This window comes from Podarcis raffonei, chromosome 5, assembly GCF_027172205.1.
Source record: "Podarcis raffonei isolate rPodRaf1 chromosome 5, rPodRaf1.pri, whole genome shotgun sequence".
Lineage (NCBI taxonomy): Eukaryota > Metazoa > Chordata > Lepidosauria > Squamata > Lacertidae > Podarcis > Podarcis raffonei.
Genome location: NC_070606.1, coordinates 17,223,695 through 17,238,764, shown reverse-complemented (window position 1 = coordinate 17,238,764; position 15,070 = coordinate 17,223,695). Strand labels below are relative to the sequence as shown.

At 42.2% G+C, this 15,070-nt stretch overlaps 1 protein-coding gene across 3 annotated transcripts in view; it reads right to left on the bottom strand.

Annotated features, from left to right (window-relative positions):
* The window catches only part of ADK (adenosine kinase), a 196,243-nt gene that overhangs the window by 40,435 nt on the left and 140,738 nt on the right, over window positions 1-15,070 (bottom strand). For all 3 annotated transcript variants that reach the window (XM_053388069.1, XM_053388068.1, XM_053388070.1), the window contains exon 8: window positions 2,091-2,126. In XM_053388069.1, coding sequence (XP_053244044.1) covers window positions 2,091-2,126 — 36 coding nt within the window. The remainder of the gene's footprint in view (window positions 1-2,090; window positions 2,127-15,070) is intronic.

Below are 15,070 nucleotides of genomic sequence, written 5' to 3'. Positions count from 1 at the left end.
CATTAATAATGTGGCTCCCTCACTCATCTCCAAAGAGGTTCAGTCCGTCATCAAATATTTCCAGAACTCAGACCTGTAGTTCTCATGTAGATTTGGGACTCTGGCCTGAATCAGAAGCACAATTTATACTAAGAGAGGACCGTCTTAGTATATAGGTTGTGCTAAAGAAGAAAAGGCGTTTATTTAGTATTTCTTATGCTATAGGTCCTAAGGGCAACTGTGTATACTGGACCTCCAGGCAGCTTCTGATAATGTTCTCAAGCCGCAGTCAATTAGAGCCCTTATTCTACTATAATTTTCCCTTTAGTTTTCATGATTCTAAAAAGATCTAATGGTGAACCATTTTCATTGCTCCTTTTTCACTGTGAGGTTCGGGGAAATGTTAAAGTTACAGAATAAAAACCCTCAATGGACACATTATCAAACATCATACATCACCATTGGCAGATCTGATATGTCACTTACTGCCAAGCAAAGGGGGCAATATGGGATAAGATCACAATCTCTGTGCACTTTGCTAATGCAGTGAAATCAGACGTGGCAGATTTAGGATGTTCAGCAGAAACTGTGCTAGGAAGTATAAGAAAGTGCTAATGGAAAGGTTAATAAAAAGGTGTTTGGCAGACATTTGCAAAAGCATTTTGTCACTCGGTGTTAATTTAAACCAGGCATGCCCCAGGTTTTCAGCTTAAGGAAGAAATGAAAACATAAAAAGGGCAAGGCTAATACTCGACTTCCACTCTTTGCTGTTCTACTATACCATACTATAGATTTCAAATAAATTGTGCTAAATCGTGAAGACCTAAAACACTGTTTTATTTGACAAATCATGTTTATTCTAATAGAGATTGTAAAAAAAACCACTTTCAATTTGCATACTCTTCATTTCTATAAAAGCAGCCACCACCAAATAAAACTGCAAAGCATATTGCGTTAAAATTATAAAGATGGTGCAGATGTGTGCTGCTTTTGAGTTATCTTGAAGCAATCCAAATTGGACATACACACAAAGACACACCACAGATGTGCTTCCCTTTCTCTTCCTTTGTACTTGCCCAGACCCAAAGGAAAGTATCAGATCAGCGTATGGTCCCCTAACTGTGTGGGTCTGATAATGCAAATGGGAACTGAACAGCCCAAGCATCAGCTTTCCTGATGTATTTGCCTGATGAACAAAACACTTGAGGGGTTAAGGCAGATGCACATGTACAGAAAAAGGCATCATGTACATTGGACTGCAAGGATCACTTAATATCAAACACATTGGTTGTCACATTATATAGTGTCTGGTGAACGCTAGGAAACAGTCCCCATGTCCTATAGGTAGTAGTTCTCCTGATCAGGCTATCGGGAAAATGGTATACTGATAAACCCTCCAGAATCTGAAGCATTCACAAATAAAAATACTAAAGTCAAGAGTAGACCCTCTAAAAATGATGCACAATAGACTAAACAAAAGACAGAGACTGTGTGTGGCTGTTAGGAGATTGCACATTTGTACAAACCCAGATGGAAAATACCACTTGTGCCTGTTAACAAAAGAACAGCCCACTTCTCCAAAAGAGACTGAGTGTAAAAGGCAGGGTTTACGTTAATCAGCTCTTAACAATTCCACATACCACCTTACTAAAATTCATTTGCATGACGATAATCCACATATGGCAGAGTTTAAGTTATTTAAAATGGTGTTATATTTCAGTATTTAGTCCTGCCTCACCAATGCTTTAGCACTGGATCTTTATGGAGTGTAATTCAGCTAATGAGGTGGCTTTTTAACTGAGCAAACTGACAGGCCCCATATCTGCAGAGGCAGCTTGAAGCTGTGCCCAACCTCTCAGCTTCCCAAGAGGCTTTTCAAAATTCAATAAATAACATCTGTAGGCGATGTTGGGTGCAGACCTAGCAGAGTGCGTCATAACACTGAGCTGGCAGAACAAAGAAACCATGACGACTGCCAAGTTTCTATGGCAACTGCTGCGAGGCTTGGAGAGTATAATAGCACATCAATCACTGTCCAAAAGAACTTCATTATCAGCAAGGGGGAAAAAACCCTTTAGAATCTGTTTAGCGTGCAACATAGGTTAACTCACCTCAAAGCCTTGCGCTCTAGCAAAAGTGGCAGCTTCCTGAAATAATAATAAAAAGGGAACAGTTAATTATAAAGTGCTAGATAATAAAGAAATAACACATTTGGAAGCTCATTCAGGCAGTCTCCTTTTACATAATTATCTCAATATGCCCACATGCAGTTGTTCAGTTACTTGTGATGAAAAAGCTGCTTCTTTCCCTGACAAGATAGCAACGAAGTGTCAACACACTTCAGAGAGATGGAAGGAAAATGTGTGCTCTCCTCCCCGCTGGTAAAGTAACTTTGGACTAATGGCCTTTGACAGAAAAGGGTACAGTTAACCACAGGACTTTTCACTATTAATCATTTCTACCACACTTCCCAAAGGCCACATTTGGAGAGCCAAATTTACAAACAGCACCCTCACCTTTCCCCAATAACGTTTAGGATCGCTTACCCCGTGTTGTGACTACACCGCTGGTAAGGAAATTAGCATGTGATGACGCCACAAATCAGGGTAAATGACCCTTGGCTGTTTCAGAGGAGAGCAGAATAAAAATACAGAGGTGCCATTTCCAGCATCAGTTCGGTATAATATGAAACATGCAGTTTCCTGCTCAACCTAACACTGAATTTTAACTCAGAACTGCTCAAAAGATCTGTTTACTTTATAGGTTTACAACCTTTTTGAGTCCATGGCTCCCTTAAGCAACTAATTTTTTTCTGCAGCACCCCTGTGGGGCTCAGGAGCCCAGATATGTCACCCCTGGCCTGCAGAGGTGGCAGCCTCTCACCCCTTTTTGAATGCCCTCCCTTGGAGAGTGTTCCCTCGGTCTCCTCTCCCCTCTCCTTGGGAGTCTTCTGGGCAGCCGCAGCTGCACCGCCTGGTCTCTGAGCTGCCCCCCCTGCCCCAAAGAGAAGGGCCTCCTCACACTGCCCCACAGGGGCCTGGGAAGCACCCCCTGGCCAGCTTCAGAGGCACCATTCACCTGGGGAGCTTGTAGCCAGGGCTGCTGCAGCAAACAGCTGTGCAAGCCTTGGGGAGGCAGAGATGTGAGAGGGCATCAGAGGAGGGAGGGAAGGAAAGAGGGACAGAGGCCAGTGTTGCCCGCGACACCCCTGACCATCATTCAAGGCACCCCAGGCTGCCACAGCACACTGGCTGAAAACCACTGGTCAACTTGAAGGTTTTTAAGTAGAGGTTGGATGGCCATCAGTCATGGATGCTTTAGTTGAGATTCCTGCATTGCAGGGGGTTGGACTAGATGTCCCACGGGGTTCCCTCCAACTCTACTTCCAACTCTGTGAGTCTATGATTCTATGACCACACCTTTTCATCACATTTGCAAGCTTCCTGTAGACACCTGGTTGAGAACTGTGAGAACAGAGTGCTCAGCTAAGTGGGTTTTTCGGCTGATGCAGCAGGACTCCTCTGATATTTTTAAATCATACGGCTTGATTACAGCTTTATATAATAGTTATAAGCTTTAAAATATAATTTCAATCAACAACATTCATGGTGTCATTGAAGGATTAGCCTGATGCTTAGCTGCAAACATATTGAAAGCTATTTGTCATTGATTTCACATTAAAGAACCCCAAGTGTTTCAAATAAAACAACACATCCAACCATTAATGAGAGAATCCCTTAAAACAGTTTGATGTCTTATTCACAGCTTTAGGCAACTGAACTCTTCTTCATCCCTCAAGTAGGACTAGAGCACCAGAAGGTCGTTATTTCATATTTATATCAAACATTAATGGCTGCCCTTTGAAAGTGTGATTTTAAATACAAGCACAGAACAGGGGAGAGAGCAGTAATGTTATTTCCTAATTGGTTCTAATATGAAGACATCACTGAAGATAATTTACATATACTGGGTGATTTCCAGTGCTGCACAATGGATTTCCCTTTCGTTTCCTCGCCTCTGCTGCCTCCATGCACCTCCAAATCTGACCCAGAGGGTCCTCCAATGCAGATTTGGTGGCTGCGTGGAGGTGGCAGTGCAGAATATAGTAGAGGAAGTCTACCTGTGCAAGCAGAAGACCGTTCCTCTAGCAGACCTTCAGATATCCCTCCCTGAAAACGTCCCATTTGAAAAGATTAGAAGACATAAAATGAGTACGTAATGCCAAACCATGGCTACGCATGAATGCACGAGTGTGCTGGTACTCAGAGGAAAAACTGTGGGCATTTCGCTCCTTCTCCGCATGCCCTGCTGCAGAACTAAGACATGGTTTGGCTCAGCATCATGGCTAAGCCTGGGCTCATGGTTTGTCTTGGCCCAGACAAACCACGAGTTATAGGGCTTGCTGCTTGTAACAAATCATGAACCCAGATCTGCATGTAGCACCAGCACCAGGTACTGTGGCGGCAGCAGCGTCTGGAGAGCAGCAAAGCAGCTGTGATTTTTTCTGTAAGTACCGTATTTTTTGCTTTGTAAGACTCACTTTTTCCCTCCTAAAAAGTAAGGGGAAATGTGTGTGTGTGTGTGTGTGTTATGGAGCGAATGCAGGCTGCGCAGCTATCCCAGAAGCAAGAACAGCAAGATCCCTTTTGCTGTCCTGGTTTCTGAGATTCAGAATATTTTTTTTCTTGTTTTCCTCCTCCAAAAACTAGGTGCGTCTTGTGGTCTGTTGCGTCTTATAGAGCGAAAAATACGGTACCTGCACACAAGCATGTTCACACCACATGTCAACTGGGCCAACATACGAAACATTAATGTATTTCTATGTACGGAGCCCCGTTTGTAATAAAGCTTTTACTTATTTTCCAAAGTATCTTTCCCCCCCGTTACTCACATTTCACTTCACAACAGGAGGTAACTTTTGGCCAATCTCACTATCACTTGTTCAGTTTATCACCGGTGCCTTTTTACTATTCCATTTTGCAGGGGAATAACATCAGCGGAGAAATAGTGATCTTTGCAGACTACTAAACATAAGCAATGCAAGTACAATTGGCTGAGGAGGACTGCTGATGAGATAAATGGAGCACTGCAAAAGAAGTGATCTTACAGTGCTCCCACGCATTTCAGCAGGGCCTGCGTAGGTAGGAGAATTTTCTGGTGGATTGCGCCGCAAATAATTCAAGGAAGTATTTAATGTGCACATGTTTCTCAGGCACCGGTGACAAGGCATTCTGGTGGACATTCTAAGAAGCTGAAGTGGGGACAAACAATTACTGCAGCAGGAAGCTGAAGTTAATAAAACCTGATAAGCTGAGAAAGCACACTTCCTCAGGCTGATCACTGGAGAAGCAGAAGGCCAGCCAGGTTAGCCTGAACTGAGTTTGACAGAAAAACTGAATCACAGCCTTAACAATTGGGTTCCAGCAAGGTTAGCCACATTGGCAATTTACTTACAAAAGATTTCGCCCCCCTCACACTTCCCCGTTGTCAGTGGCATTTGCTAGCCCAGCTGCAAGGCAAAGTATAAGGTTCAAAGGTATCATGTCGTGTGTGCTTAGAGCAGCATGCAATTAACAAAGCCAAGGCATACATGGAGTGGGGGGGTGGGGAGGGAAAGAGCCTGAAAGCCTCCAAGATAAAGAAATGCACTTCTAATGAACTACAATAAAATCCAGAAAGGCTTAGGTGGGACTGGGACACAGACAATGCAAAAAAAAAAAAAAGGGGGGGGGGAGAAGAGCAGTAATGGAAGCCATAAGTCCACAGAAAATAGGAACAAAAACTAAACAAGATGTATTGGAGCCAGATGATATTTGTAACCTCAAGTTTTTAGTCATGCAATTGAAAGAGGAAGTTAGAAGTATATTCTGAGGTGAGAGGGAGGGGAAGACATTAACATCTGTGCCAAACTTTTATTTGGCCAGGAATCTCTGATACTGCTTTGTGCCTATCTGTGAATCAATCTGTAGAGTGCAAGTTTATTTCCAGTTATTTAAAATACTTTCTGTTTTTTTGCTTGGAAGATTGAGTTTTTTGCTGCTTTAGGGCTATTGCAAGCACTACAGTCAATCCAGGCCCAATCCTGAGCCATACCCGTAAGACTGACTTGGTTATTATAAACATCTGTTTGTGGTACTCGCGCTTTACGTTTGTGGTTGTATGCTTTAAAATTTGAAGTGGGAAGAGCCCTGCAGTTGCTATGGTGCCAGACAAGAAACTCTGGTGCTGGAAATAAGAAGTGAAAGAGGACTGTCCAAATGCTGTTAGGGTGCCATGCAACAAGCGCAGCTGGTCCCAGCTCCCTCTACACCTCCAAACCTTCTCAATATGAGAGCAGCTATGTCTGGATCAGACCAAAAGTCTATCTCATGGGTAGGAAAACAAAGGCCCAGGGGCCGGATCCGGCCCAATCGCCTTCTAAATCCGGCCCGTGGGTGGTCCAGGAATCAGTGTGATTTTACATGAGTAGGGTGTGTCCTTTTATTTAAAATACACCTCTGGATTATTTGTGGGGCATAGGAATTTGTTGATATTTTTTTAAAAAATAAAGTCTGGCCCCCGACAAGGTCTGAGGGAAAGTGGACCGGCCCCCTGCTGAAAAAGTTTGCTGACCCCTGGTATATCTAGTCTAGCATCCCATTTCCCAAATTGGTCAATCAGATACCTTTGGGAAGCCACAAGGAGGATGTGAATGCAATGATTTTCTCCTCTGGTTGCTCTCAGCAACTGGGATAGGGTGATATACTGCCTCTGTAACTGAAGATCATGATGGCTTGTAGCCATTGATAGAATTATCCTCCACGCCTTTGTCCAATTCCCTTTAAAATCCATCTAAGATGACATCACAATATTCCATGGCAACAGACAGATGAAATGTTTGCAGCATGCCATACTTCCTTCAGAATAGCTGTGACGATTTTTCTTGCTGTACGAACAAACATGGAAGGTCAGGTCACAAGGCTGGAGCAAGAAGACAAGGGTGTCCCTTTTGAGAAATGACACGTTCTGCCACGCAGGAAAGCAGTGAGGCCGGGCACTTAATCTTTACCCTCTTCTGTAGCCAACTCCAAATATGTCTTGTTGCTACCCAGTTTATACCAAACCGCATTTTCTGTCCAAGGGGGCAGAAAAAAAATCTAATCTAAACACAGAGAAAAAAAGACTGGGCTTCCCTTGACCTCAGCAAAACTACCAATGCCACCACAGACAAAATTCCCCATAAATAAATAAGAGTCTATCTCAGTACTCAATTCCCAAAGAAACACCAAAGGTTTGGGACATACCGTATTTTTTGCTCTATAAGACGCACCAGACCACAAGACGCACCAAGTTTTTGGAGGAGGAAAACAAGAAAAAAAATATTCTGAATCTCAGAAGCCAGAACAGCAAGAAGGATCGCTGCGCAGTGAAAGCAGTGACCCCTCTTGCTGTTCTGGCTTCTGGGATAGCTGCGCAGCCTGCATTCGCTCCATTAGACGTACACACATTTCCCCTTACATTTTAGGAGGGAAAAAGTGAGTCTTATAGAGCAAAAAATACAGTAATTATGTTCCTTCAAGTAGCATTCCAATGCGCCATACCCCATCCTTTGCTCTTGCCTCAGAACTCATATCTGCTCTGCTCCATATATTTCTTTCTACCATTCCTACCTCTGTGACATTTTCCAAGGTGCTTATTACATGTGAAGAGCACTCCCCCCGGCTTGCTGTAGTATATGATGACAATAGCTGTAAGATCAGTCCTTCTGCCAAACAGTTTCTCTTGCCTCCTTTAAATCCCTCCTGCAGAATTTCCTCTCGCTGTCCCTCAGAAGGCTCCTTGGCTGCAGCAGAAGATTGGCATCATCCATTTGTTCCAGCTTAAAAGCACCTGCACTTTTGTGTGAATTTTATTATAGCTGGTTTCCTGGTATTTGTGCTGGTTTTGACCTTTAAAGCCCTTCACGGCCTAGGACCCTCGTTCCTACGGGACCGCCTCTCCTGGTATACCCCACGGACGACCTTAAGGTCCATATATAGCAATGCCCTAGAGGTCCCAGGCCCTAAGGAAGTGAGATTAGCCTCAACCAGAGCCAGGGCCTTCTCAACACTGGCTCCGGCCTGGTGGAATGCTCTGTCTCTTGAGACCAGGGCCCTGCAGGATCTGATTTCTTTCTGCAGGGCCTGTAAGACACAGTTGTTCCACCTGGCCTTTGGCTCAGAATCAGTTTGATTCCCTCCCACTCTTTCTTTTTCCTTTCTCCTCCATCTATGAAGAGATTATTGGTTATTATTATTGGTTGTTAGCCGCCTTGAGCCCAGTCTTGGCTGGGGAGGGCGGGGTATAAATAAGAAATTATTATTATTATTATTATTATTATTATTATTATTATTATTATTATTATTTCTTAAGCGGAACTACCTGTACTCCAGGAGGAGGTTAAATTTGCTACATCCTAGTCAGATTTCCCATCTCTTCTTTCTCTGAGAGCTGCACTCAGTGCTTTTAGGAATCATGTTTGCTTTACGGTTTTCGGCTCGGGGTTCACGCCTTTGCAGCAACTGCTGCTAATAATGATATTTGGCATGTCCCAAATAGCTCAGAAAGTTCAAAATGAAAGGACGCCTTTCAGCATTGATTGACCATAAGTGCAAGATAATGAAAGAAGCAGTGGCCATCTGTGCTACCCCCCAAAGGCACCTCATATGGGAGAAGGTAGTCAGGTTAAAATCTAACCTCAGAGAGGCAGCAACATATGGCGATTGCTAGGGTAACAACAGGCAGCGAGGACACTCCCTAGTGCAGGTGATAATAAGGGTGATAATATCTATATTAAAGGCTTTCCATTTTCTATCTGACATCAGGATTCACAAAGGAGAAGGGATTAAGGAAATAAACAATCTTCACAGAAGCTTTACAGCTCCCGGGAGAATGCAGCATTTTCATTCATGCATGGCGTGTGACAACAGCAAAGCAAAGGAAAAGAACGAAACACAAAGCCATAACCGCCCCACCCCAACACCAAAACATACAACCAGCAACATAATCTATTCTTTTTCCGGGGGGGGGGGGGAGAGAGGATTTGAACAGCAGTTGTTCTTCAGCCTTGATAAACTTTCTCTGTTATCCAGACACACAAACAGCACACACTGCTTCCATCCTATTCCTTTAGCAGATTGGGTTTCAACAGAAGACTTATACATTGGTACCTTTTCCTGAAGCCCCTACTCTTTGCCCCACTTCAGATCGCGACACCGATTTATAATCAGTCGCATTTTAAAATGCAGTAGCAAACCCTAACAATCTAACTTGTTTAGCAATAATGAACATTTAAATGCACTGCAAAGTTATTGTTTTTGAAGCATTTTTAAAAAACCAAATAGCACACAGAATTTCACACTGCATAGAAACAGTGTGTAGAGGAAGAGCTGTTGAAATACGTTCTGTCGCCTAAAGTTAACTCTCACCCTTCATTTTCAGCAGAACAGCAGCCATTTATGCAGGAAACTGGAGATAAAACTCAAGAGATAGCAATAAAAAAAGGTAACTGCTATTTGTGTCAGGACCTTGTGGCAGGCTTCACTTTCATGTTGTTTCTAGTTTTCTTAGGTCAGTAACAATTTCCCTTATTTTTGTTCTAGCTTAAAAGCACTTATACTTTTGCACAGATTTCACCGTGGCTGACTCTTTGGTATTTATTATGTGGGACTATCTATACTCCAGGAGGAGTGAAGTGGCTGGAATGTAGCTTGTTAAAAGTGATAAATGCTCAGTTTATAACCAGATGAAACCTGTTTAGGGCCACATTCCTAAACACACTTAAAATGAACGGGACTTGCTTCTAAGTTAACATAAGACTGATATACCAGACACAACAAAGATATGAGAAGTCAAAATTTCCAGGAGCAGAACAGTTGTGTCTTAGCGTACTTCTAGGTCTGAATGCCATATACTATAAAATTAAAAACCAAAGGTCTTGGTCCAGAAGAAGCCCAGGTGATGATGCTCTGTGAACCAATGCCAACAATTCTTCAAGTGTTGGCCTTGAATTGGTATATTTGTGAAGCTATTTTGGTTTTGCTGTACTGCTACAGTTAATTTATCCTTATCCCCCTATTTGATTTTTAAAAACTTAAATACAGTGGTACCTCGGATTAAGTACTTAATTCGTTCCGGAGGTCCGTTCTTAACCTGAAACTGTTCTTAACCTGAAGCACCCCTTTAGCCAATGGGGCCTCCCGCTGCTGGCGCGCTGCCACCACACAATTTCTGTTCTCATCCTGAAGCAAAGTTCTTAACCTGAAGCACTATTTCTGGGTTAGCAGAGTCTGTAACCTGAAGCGTATGTAACCTGAAGCGTATGTAACGTGAGGTACCACTGTATAGGTAGTCCCCCCCCCTTTTAAACTTAGTGATAGCCTTTATTTATTACAGGGCACGTTTTTGCAAGAGAAACCGCTCCTTTCCTCCACAATCTTCAAAAGGGTACCTTCACTGAGGTTTTGCAACTTGTCAGGATAATTAAATGTAGTAATTTAAGTAGGTAAATACTAGAGAGTTAAAAAAGAAAAGACACATCATATAACAAAGTTTATCGGATATAAGAGTCATGGGACACCCAGTGCATTGCTTCCAAACTGCATGGAAACCTCCTGAGGAGGAAGGAGCAGTGGTGGACTTGGGGCTCTTAAATTTCAGTGGCACCCCGTGTGATGCTAAAATTGGGCACCCCCTGCCTCTCACACTCTGTTCTACAGCATTGTTGTGGGACCTCCTGCATTGCATCACCCGGTGTGGCTGAACCAAGCTGCTACTCTCCCCCAGCCAGTGCAATAAGAATGGTGGCATCCCTCCTCTCTCCCTCTGCAAAAGCTTGGTTATCATGTTTCAATCCCATTTTTAAAAAATAGTTCTTATTTCTTCTAATTCACACCCCTCATATAATGTATGGTATAAGGTTTCTTAATCATAAAGGAAAAAAGAGTCACTTGCCCTGCGGGAATGTTGGCCTTGCAAACATGCGCTCCTTGGGAGTGAGTGGATATATTTCCAACTGCGAAGGTAGCATCTGGATCTTAGCAACAGGACTGCATCCCACTGTTTGGGCTCCTGCTCTGGCTCCACTCTTAGCAGCCCTCCCAAGCCTTCACCTGAGGCTCTCCGCTCCGCAGCAAAGTCAGGGGGGAATCCCTGGTTCCTCTTTCCAAGCGACTGAAGTGCAGTTCCCTTCAGCTCAGGCTTCCACCGTTCAGGGCTCCCTCCCCCACTGTTTCTTCCTCCTCTGGACTAGTCAAGGTCCTTTCCAACTCTACAATTCTATGATGGCAACTGATGAAATGTAGAATATCCAGCATCTAAAAGACCCTGCTATGAAGGTCTTCCTACTTGACAGAATCTCAGCTACCAAAATGAACCTATTACCCAGGATGCTGTTTTTATTTCAATCAATATCAATTGTTAATAACCCAGGCTGCTTCAAAGAATGGAAGAGGGGCATTTCTAAATTTATTGGCGGGGGAAAAGCCAAGAGTTAAACATAAAATTATGACAGATACAAAAGAAAGAGGAGGCTTTGCCCTGCCAGATCTGCAAAATTATTATGAGGCAGCCTGTCTGTGCTGGTTAAGAGAATGGATTACATTGGTTAATGCAGACATCCTGGACTTGGAGGGTCATGATTTATAATTCGGCTGGCATGCATGTCTTTGGTATGGGAGATTTAATAATTACATAATGCTCCTCAACGTGCTTGTGGGACTCCTACCTATAAAAGGCCTCAGGAGGACAAATAAACACAGATGAACCAGCCTCAGCAAAAAACAAACAAACAAAACAAACAAACAAACAAACAAACAAACACCCTTTAAGATTATCTTCTGGTGCTCAGAAGGCAGGTAGATTATCATGAAGAAGCAAGGAATGTTATTATCTTCATGAAAAGAAAAGGCTAGATTAATGTTCTCTTTGTTCATAGAGAAAGACATCAGTTCTGAAGTTTGACACTCTCTAGCAGTGACAATCTGTGCTCCTATTATGGATGTGCTGATTGTATTAAAAAAATATGAATTATTTTAGGAAACCAGGAAAATAACTAAGAAGATCATATTGCATGGAGTCTAAGCTGCTTCTTCAGGTTTCCAGGGGCAAAATTTAAAAGTTCCAAGGCTTTTGCTATCATTATTTAGCTGCATGCTATTACTATTGTCTCATTAATAATTATTTCCTTACTTAATAGCCTCACAGTTACCTGCCAGAATTACAGCTGAAAAGAAATCACTTAGAGCTAAATTGCCACTGTATCCATCTGTAATAAGCTGCAACAGCTCTATGCATCTGAGCCATATTGAAATTCCACTACAAATAATAACTATTATCTAGACCTGTACTTTGTATCCCCAAACTGTAAAACCTACGCTACCAGCACTTCCTCCCTAGTCAAACATCTCTCATATGTTTTTGTCATACAGTTTATTATAATCTATAAACATCTATATAAATAGGACTGTTTTAAAAATCAAAGCACTGCACAAAGGAAAAGGAATCTTGCTCTTTATGAGATTCCACACTTCAAAAAGTATTGAAATGAAAACTGGTGAAGGATGATTAGAATCAAAAATACTACAGACTGAAAAGAAATTAGCACAATGTGAGCTACCATTAAATCTAATCTAAAAGGACTTTAATGAGCGATAGATGTTTGAAAGAAAGTAGAAGACTGCAAAAAGACTCAAGGCTTATTACTGGAAGGAGTAATAAAATTAGGACTAAAATCCTAGGGTTGAGAGGCCTTGTTTCATTGAAAGAACACAGATGAAGCATATCACATTTTTCAGAACATCTTTTTTTCTTTCTTTACACAAATGTAACAGGTTTTGACTGATTGTAATGAATGTGTTTTCCATCTTACTTCCTCTCTTGAAAATGCATGGATGAACAGGGCCCATTTTCAGACTTGCGACATAGAACTATATCCCAAACGCACTCTGTATCCACTTCCAAAAGGAAAACCTCACGCCAAATTAATAAATGAGCCCCCAACGAAGTGGTGACTTAAACTGAGGCCTCACCAACTTCTGATGAAACAATGAAAACTGCAATCAAAAGCGTAAAAGAGATATTAAATTAAGGTGGATACACAAATCTCTGGAAGATCATTACAGAATTTATGCTTACACTTAGATATCTAAGTGTATCATGGGAATGGAAATATTAATATTTAATGCAACAAAAAACCTTAAAGGAGAAATTCAATGCATTCCCCAAGCCATAGAAAAAAGTTTCGTAAGATTTTTAAAAATTAATGATTAGTGTACACAGAAGCAAGTTCCTTTAAATGTCCAGAAATGCAGCTTTTTTCATCTACTGCGGATAAAGAAATTGAGATAATTATTTTTCTAATTTGAAGGTATGGGTCAACTTGGCAAGTAAGATCTAAGAGAATGCTGAAAACTTTTGTGTTTGTTTTCAAAGGGACCTAGAGAAGCCCTAGATGGATAATAGTTTGAAGCTATGGGTGATCAAAAGTTTCTTAGAGGTCCAGGAGAAATTATCAGGGTTGTACAGTGGTACATCGGGTTACATACGCTTCAGGTTACATACGCTTCAGGTTACAGACTCCGCTAACCCAGAAATAGTGCTTCAGGATAAGAACAGAAATCGGGCTTTGGCGGCGTGGCGGCAGCGGGAGGACCCATTAGCTAAAATGGTGCTTCAGGTTAAGAACAGTTTCAGGTTAAGAACAGTTTCAGGTTAAGAACGGACCTCCAGAACGAATGAAGTACTTAACCCGAGGTACCACTGTACTCCTCTGTCCATCTCCTGACAAAGGCCATTGGCTTGAGTGTCCAATGCAGTTTCAGTTCCAAAACCAAGGCAGGAACAAGATTCGGATTCCAGAGCTCAGCTGATCTAGCCATTCTGTTTTTGTGTCTACCATCCATATGAGTTCAAACCACCTGCTTTGGCCAATAAACACCAAAACAAGATAACGAAAATTTGTAAAACATAGTAAATAATGAAATCATCTTTGCTGTGAGTCCTGGAGGACCTTCACCCTGACATGCAAGACTTTTTCTGCCTGACCTGGAATGAGAGGGCCCCAACTGACTCCAACTACAGGAGCTGGGGCTGCTGAAGAGGCCAGAGACCATCTCATCTGTCTCATAGTGCAGGCCCAAGTCACTGAGCCTCAGCTTCCACAGCCGCCCTCCATGAACCACCATTGGCTGGATTGGCAGCATCGGTAGCAGATCTGTTCTGTGCTTAATATTTTATTCTCTTGTTGATTATGCTGTTTTAAATGTGCATTTTGGGACATGGGTGGCGCTGTGGGTAAAAGCCTCAGTGCCTAGGGCTTGCCGATTGAAAGGTCGGCAGTTCGAATCCCCGCGGCGGGGTGCGCTCCCGTTGCTCGGTCCCAGCGCCTGCCAACCTAGCAGTTCGAAAGCACTCCCGGGTGCAAATAGATAAATAGGGACCGCTTACTGGCGGGAAGGTAAACGGCGTTTCCGTGTGCTGCGCTGGCTCGCCAGATGCAGCTTTGTCATGCTGGCCACGTGACCCGGAAGTGTCTTCGGACAGCGCTGGCCCCTGGCCTCTTAAGTGAGTTGGGCGCACAACCCCAGAGTCTGTCAAGACTGGCCCGTACGGGCAGGGGTACCTTTACCTTTACCTAAATGTGCATTTTATATCTGACTTCCTTTAGCAATGCTTTGTTTTGAAATATTTAAGATAATATTTTAGTTTCCTGTTAACTGTGTTGCTTTGAATGTCTACTTTATAACTGACTTTCTTCAGTAATGTTTTATTCAAGATTTTTTTTTTAAATGTTTTAATTAATGTGATGTAAACTGCTTTGAGATTTTTCTTAAAAATGTAAAGTGGTATAGAAAACAACAACAACAAACAACAAACCTCAATTATGCCTGTTAAGCAAAATGTTATGTGTAGTAATAATAATAATAATAATAATAATAATAATAATAATAATAATAATTTATACCCCTCCCATCTGGCTGGGTTTCTCTAGCCACTCTGACACATATATAAATATAATAAAACATCAAACAGTAGCAATCTGATCCAATATAAAAAGTCACAATAACTTTAAAAT